Raw genomic sequence first — 7,699 nt, 5'->3', positions numbered from 1 at the left:
AAGCGTGTCAAAAAGAAATATTGCCAACAGGGAATATACCCTTTTTTCAGTAAAGACTGGACCGTTCTTATTTTTGGATCTTAACGATGTTCTTAAATTTCAGTGTTATAATAAAATATAATACCCAATGAATTATTAGGAAGAGAATTACACTAATGATCAATAGCAATAATAAGGTTGTTACTATGAGCACAATTCTGCATATTAAAACGCATCAGGACTAAAAAAGAAAACAAATTCTCATGTTCTAAATTTGGTGAAATCTCAGGCTGGAAGTTCTTATAAAAAGGGTTCTTATTTAAAAAAACGGTGTATGCATAAGTATTCATTATTGTATATATTGTGTAGTTCCAGAAAATATCCATCCCCCCCCCCCCCCCCCCCCCCCCTATGGAGGGCATCGGAGGAATTTCCAACTCCTTGGAAAAAAAATAAATACAGTAACTGTTAAAGAAAAAGGGCATTCCCCCCCCCCCCCCCCCCTCCCTTCTGGAAATTCCTAAAGTACACATTAATGAAATGCTGAGCTATATCGAGGGGGCGCGCCAATCTAATTTCCCATCTTTTCTCTTTTTATTCTCTTCTTTTCAAATCACGTAGCGTTTGTTGTTTCCTTCTCTCGTACGAAACCGGAGGAAATTTGTTTCATTTGTGCATAAATTTCCTATGGGATACAGTTCAGAAAATGATGATGGCCATGATGAAACCTTATGTTCTCGCCATTACGATCCAATTCAAAAACTAAATCTATGAACAAAATACTGTATCTGATCATACTTGCATACATATGTTTACTTAATTTCAACCTAGAACTTTCAAAATTTAATAACATAAGAAGCTAATATTGTTATTATGAAATATTGATATTATGAAAAGCCAACGTTGGCTAATATTTCTATACTTATCGCATTTTTGTCTTATTCTAATAATTATGCCAGTTCCATATTTTAGCAGCGAAATATAAGCCGTAAAAGTTGTGGTGATGAAAAAGTAAATGAGTAATGATCAGTAAACAGGTAAAAAAAATGAAAAGAAAAGATCATGGCTGCATAATGGACTCCTACGGTCTCACTGAGGGATGAAACGCAATAATGCATCTATTTTATGAAGGAAGTTTTAAACCTTGTTGATTGTTTGCCAGAAATCATGAAAAAAGGGCTATAAGTTTAACAAGTAACTATCCTGGGATTTTGACCCGAAAATTTGTTGTATTTCGGTTAAAAAAGTGATGCGTCACTGAAGGAAAAGTGGAAAAGCTCGAGGCTTTAAAGTTTTATCATGAAATGGTGTTAACTATAAAATAGATATGGTATGACACAATAACTGGTAATGACTGATCAAATATGTGTAAATCATTAAGGAAAAAGGGAATTTCGTATTTTTAGAACACTTGTTTTTTGCCAAACCACCGCAACAGGAATCCGATATTACACATCCTATTTTCGTGCCTCCTGCCTGGTGAAAACAACCACCCACAAAATTATGAACTGAAAAAAATTAAAAATGGGATCGGAAAAGAAAATAACAATGTAAAAAGGCGTTGAAACACAAGATGTTTTCCATATGCCTTTTTTACGCGACACCATTTATTCATTCGTTCATTCATTCATTTAAACAAAATTATGAATACTTGTTGCAGCTATCTTTTTAATCTTCTATTTATTTTGTAGAAACTAGCGCACAAGGAAAATACAACTCTCTATATTGTTATCCATAGCCCATCAAAAGATAGACAATACAAAAAGACGTCAAAACCGCCTGAGCTAAATTGAACAGAAAACACATTACTTTTAATTAATGAATGTTCGAAAAATAGAAAATAACAAAAAAAGATGTCGACAGAATTGAGGAAAAAACGGATTATACATTTAGGAATGCTTGTGAGCGAGCGAATAAACTAATTTAAGGGATTCCTGATGGCAATATGCAACGACAAACCGCCAAAACCTCAAGACGTGACGCATGCATTAAACATATAGACAACGATGATCGCATCCAATTCTACAATTAATTGAGAAGAAGAATAGCAACCCCACACTTCAATTTAGCTGATTTTAGTACAGATATTGAAGATGTTTAGCCACAATATCTATAGATTTGGTGTTTCTTTTTCTCGCGGTCACAAACTAAACTACTTTAAAAGACTTAGGTTTTTAATATAATAATGAGTATAAAATGTCATTAGCATTTTTGTCTTATTTTCCCCACATTATAAACTAAAAAATTATATATAAATAAAAAAAAACTAATTGTAAAGTGAGACCGCAATTGGGTTCCCAAAAATGATCGAGGTTTTTCAACATGTGTACTTTGTCAACGCGTTGCGGAACACTACCAGTATCCCCCACAGAATCCTTCCGTGGAAATTGATACAGTTTTATGACTTTAAGCATGGTTAGACACCAAGCTCACACCGAGGCAGTAGTAAGTGGGAAACACATCAGCTGTTAGGGAGAGTATTTTTTAAGTCATCATATTTGTTGGAGAAAATTTAAAATCGCGCACGTTTAAAGTATTGCTTTTGAAATGCAATAAAATTGCAATGAAATGAAATGAAACAAGCTCTTGACACAAGCCCTGTAGCAGCATTAAAAACACTAATACTTTGTTAATAACGCGTCTTGCAGAGAACGCGCTTTACGTAATGGAGGCAGGTGCAGAGGCTACCGACCTATGAGATATGATCACATTTTATTCTTCGAACCTTTTAGATATTTTACATTCAATGTCAATCATTTTGTAGAATCATGGGCTATAATATCGACGCCGTGCGCAAATTACGTTTCCTATATCACTCTTAGATTCGTAACTATTACATATAAGAGTGTATAACACGTCTCAGCGCTTGGCTTTGTTATCTGTGTTTTTCTACTCCATGTTTCCATATTAATATCGATTTTTACGAGATAACTCTAAATATTTTTCTATCAGAACCGCGCGAGTCTGCGAGGAAAAAAAACACGGGCCAAATAGACTGGCATTCAGAGTCAATCAAACTGCATGTATTCTTCATATTTACATTTATTTACAGCATATTTTTTACTTTTGATTTTTTTTTTCGTCCTTAAAAGTAGTCACCGCATAAAATTTCGCACGCGATATTCTTTCCCTTTCAAAAACAGTTTTAGTTGCACGGACCTTTCTTCTTTTTTCGATAAAATTAAAGTATCGATAAATTACTGTTTCTTGCTGTCTAAAGTTCTTCCTCTGTCTATAAGCAGACCAAGTGAGTCAATAAAAAAGACGTTTTCACGGCGCTAGACAGCTGTTCAGAGAGTGTGTGTACCGGCTCTGTTTTGCGAGAAGCCCCGAATGTGATTCGGAACAGTCACTATTGGGGAGTATATTTGTACAGCATGGCTCCCTCGAAACAAGAACGTTTTTACTCACTTTTATAAACTAAAGTCAAGATTTTAATCTAAACTTCCTCTTATGGGTTTGCTTCTAAGTCAATGATTGTGCCAGAGTTTTCGGCGACATGCTGTGAAACAGTGTCCATTTTCTCGGTTGTGTTTTTCTCGTCACACTTTAATGAATGTCCATTCTCTTCCTCCTCTTCTCTCGTGTTTACCTCTTGAATTTCTAATCTCAGTTTCGCTGGCCCATGCGTGCGGGTTTCCTCGGCAATTTCCTGTAAAGAAGCTGTTAGATCTTGCTCATTTAAAACACGTACGGTGAGGGATTTTGCGCTTGTGGCAACAAGTTCTTCAGCCTCACATTTCTTCAGACTCTTCATGTAAAACTGACCATCATTCTGATGTATGATTTTGTATTCTGTTGCGTTATTTTCCGGGGAAAGTCGGGGCGAATGAATTTCAGCGAGAATAATTGAGGAACGACTCGCGGATTTTTCCCTTTCGCTTACGTTAACAATATCCTCTTTAGCTTCCTCAAAGTCAGACATTTCCAAACCAGTCTTTTTACTCGAAAATGAGCTGGTCGAAGCCGCTGGTTCAACATCTGAAACGAGAGAAGACTGCCTTCGTAATTGTGGCTGGTACTTTAGAGGATTTTCAAGCTGCTCAATGGTGTTGGTTCCAAAACGAACTCTCGCGACGCCTGGATCTTTATCCTCGTGTTGGTATACTCTCAGCTCTCCAACGTCTTGTAGAATCCTTAGAGTTGATTCGGAGACCATGTATATGCGAGGTTGAAGGCACAGCGAGTCGTGAACGGGCCTGGAGTTGGAATTGATGATAAGCGCATGAGACGGACTACAGCCCATGTTTTCGTTTGACCGTTGTGAAATACACAGAATTTCTTTCCACTTTCTTCCTTTACCCGGTTCCAACTTCCAAATTGATAACTTGTCGCGCCTCTGTTATGCCGTTTAATGTGAATAGATGTGAATGTAGCAGATCGCCGTTTTCTTTTAAGATGAGCTTTTAGCGGCTATCTTCAGAGCTCGAGTGATAGCGATTGTGCGATCTACTGTGGCTATCAAGGACCTCAAATTGCGCTAGTGACAATACTTCGGTAATTATTGACGCACTGTCATCCTTTAGGCTAAATGTCCACCAAATTTACAACCCGAATGTTCAATTAATGGAATTATATATACTCCATTGTCGCTGGGCACAGTTGCTTTCATTTTCATCAAGTGTATGCAAATTTTCAAAGCAAGTGTAAACTTCACACAAAGGATAAGGGACCTTTTAAGCGGAAAACAAATATTAACTGGATTTAATAGTAATACGCTAAAAATGATGTCCTTATTTGATTGGTTTACTAACTGAGTTAGGATTGGGTTCTAGAAGTCCTCTATTGCTATTGGTCGAATGATGCGATATTGAATCACAGACTCTCAATAAATTTGCATCACGTGGATTTTTTAGGTGGTGATTCTGGTCTTTATGTTTGATTGTACTGATTAAAAACATGATCATTATTATAAATGTTTTTTTTCAAAAACGCGAAGCATAAAAATCGATTTGATAATATGAACACCATCATCATAAATATGGAAAAGTCGATGTGGTAAAGAATCTCTATATTTAAAATGGTCGCAAGATATAACACGTACACATGGCATTTTTTTAATTATACCACGAAAGAACTACAAGAAGTGGCCTAAATTGACTCTAGGAAAAAAAAGAAAATGTTATTACTTTATCTCTGTATTTTCCAAAAATATGGACTTTTGCAGAAACTTGAGAGCTCTTTTTTGCATTGAAAAAGGGAGACTTAATCAATTGAGGAAATAGGCTTTTCTAGCCAGGCAGCGTTTATGTGGAGTTTCAAAGCAAGAGGAACGAAGATCGAGAAACCCAGAAAAATGGAGGAAAGCAACGACGGCGTACGGCAACGCGAACGAGCTAGACATGAAATGTGCTCGAAATGGATTCTGTCTGATACATTTCAGCCGTTTTACTTCAAACTACAACGTAAATACTCCAAGTTTCGCGATCTAGCGTGTTCGTTGAAATATACTATCGGTGTTTGCTATGTTAGAAATAAGGTTCTAGATTTGTCTGTAAGTTTGGGGTACTACAAAAACGAGTGAAATTTATCAAAACTAGTTTAGAATTGTGCGCAAAGCATGAAAGCTGATACGTTCTCTCTGCCGTCGCCGTCGTAGTTGCTTAAAGCCGCATTGTCACCAGTTTACAAAAGAATCTATTCGAATCCGAAATATTTAACAGGCCATCCCCTCTAAATTAGCAGTCACATCCTCAAAGAAACTTCCAATAGACGCACTGCTTTCTATACTTTGAAATATTTTCGTGTTTTCCGTTAAAAATCATCGGAGATTCTTACGTAATCGGCCGGAAGTAAAGTGGTGACAATGCGGCTTTAAATCCCCCTATATCAAGCAAGCGGGGGAGAGACGTGGAGTGGAACAAGATGCCGCCTCTCTCCTGTGTATTGACGGATATTTGACGGGGCGGTTGTCTTTCATGCACAGCAACCAAAAAAATATATAAAAATAAAACGACAATTGATCAAGCCAAGTGGCCGCGAAAAAATATCGAGCATAAAAAGCCTAATAGGCAGATATTTAATGGGGGTTATCAGACGCTTGTATTGATCTCTGATTGGGCGATAAATCAGGCGAACACACTTATACAGAGATAAAATCTTCTAACTTTGGTAGTCATGACGAATTAATTTATACGAGCACTTAGACAATTTGAACCTTGTTCTGAGAAGTTTGAGACTACTCCAGAAGCTGCAACTCTTCAAGATGACACTTTGCACTTGAAGCGGCGGCTTGTCGAGTGCGGTTTCGAGACATTGTGACTTCAAATTTAAATCCCATCTTTTAGTTTTATTTTCGACTTGATGATCTTTAATAGCACCCTTTACCCTTAGTCGAGAGACAGAGCGTGACATTAAATCTAATTCCTATCTATTTCTAGACTTTATGAACTTTGATAACACCCTTTTGCCCTTCCCTTTTAGATGTTGCAATCAATTCTGACCTTTAAAAATACTTTGGGCTTGACATTTTTAAGGTACTATTTACCTCCTCCGCAGGCAACTCGTAAAGAAAAGGAGGGAAAAAACGGGTTACTTGTGGCGAAATTGCGGAAGAGGGAGACTAAGGAGTTTTTTTTTTTTTTTTTTTTTTTTTGCCACAGGAAACTCGATCCTTTTTTTCTCTTTCTACTTTTTGAGATGCCTCTAGAGGCTTTTGTACTATTTCATTCTATTTTTGTGTTAGGCCTCAGACCTCAAGAACTACAGTATATTAAAGTGTGCGTTACGAGCCAAGGAAGTCGTTTGTATATACTAAAGTGTCGCTCTAAGAGTCTAGTGAGTCATTCTTAAAAACAAATGTCCAAATATAGTTATCTTTTGTAAGCTTGCTTTACCGCCAAAAATACATCACAAGTTATTAACAAATGACAATTACACTTTCGTATATCTTTATCTGAGCCCCGACCTGTTCTTAGCATGTTCCAAAAAAGGAGTACCCGTTGCTAAGCATTAATAAAACCCAACAAACGCGTCGATTAAAACATTTCACTAATGAAATGTCTCGCTTGCCCGCCTTAATCATTATTAACATGTTATTCCATGTTATTCCCGATTAGATGCGACTTTTGCAAAATGGTTGCCATAGAAACGCAATGGTTGTCACTAAACATATGTTCGCATATATTTTTCCCTATTCCTTATCGATACAAGACTATTGACAGCATAATTTAATAATAAAAGAGTAAACAAACAGTCCGTGTTTTTATTTCTGATATAGACAAAGGACAAATAGATGCACGAATTCTGAATGGCAGATAAGAGCTTCCTAAAAAGCGGATCCCCCGGCCGTCATGACGTTTCCACCTTCAGGCAGAAATAAGAACGTATTTCAACAATACATTTTCAAAACGACAAACAGCATGTCAAATGCTTTATCGTTACCTTATTCCATTTTCAGTTGAAATAAATGTTAAACTGTTTTTTCGTAGGCAGTATTAAAATCCCCTAACATTTTTTCTAGCAAAACACAGCTCATAAGATGATTTTTGCTTTATCGTTACCTTTTTTTTCCATTTTCAGTTGAAATAAATGTTCAACTTTTTTTTTCGTAGGCAGTATTAAAATCTCCTAACATTCTTTCTAGCAAAACACAGCTCATAAGATGGTCTTTGTTTTAGGGATTGTGCAAACGTATGACAACACCAAGTGTTGTTCTACAAAATTAGCTGGTAACCTGTATCAATTCAATCTTGTATGCAGTTAGGCTCGATTACTAGCA

General features: G+C 36.6%; 1 protein-coding gene across 1 annotated transcript; it reads right to left on the bottom strand.

Annotated features, from left to right (window-relative positions):
- Positions 1-2,674: 2,674 nt before the first annotated feature.
- LOC5505876 lies at positions 2,675-4,649 on the bottom strand. Its single transcript, XM_001626591.3, has one exon. The coding sequence runs from the start codon at positions 4,223-4,225 to the stop codon at positions 3,431-3,433; it is 795 nt and encodes a 264-aa protein (XP_001626641.1). The 5' UTR covers positions 4,226-4,649; the 3' UTR covers positions 2,675-3,430.
- Positions 4,650-7,699: the final 3,050 nt, after the last annotated feature.

Source organism: Nematostella vectensis, chromosome 13, assembly GCF_932526225.1.
Source record: "Nematostella vectensis chromosome 13, jaNemVect1.1, whole genome shotgun sequence".
NCBI lineage: Eukaryota > Metazoa > Cnidaria > Anthozoa > Actiniaria > Edwardsiidae > Nematostella > Nematostella vectensis.
Note: the sequence above shows the minus strand (reverse complement) of the source record. Positions and strands in the feature narration are given on the sequence as shown.

What these genes read in the sequence shown, in the direction of transcription:
- LOC5505876 (XM_001626591.3), bottom strand. Translation starts at nt 4,225, where the DNA reads ATGGGCTGTAGTCCGTCTCATGCGCTTATCATCAATTCCAACTCCAGG.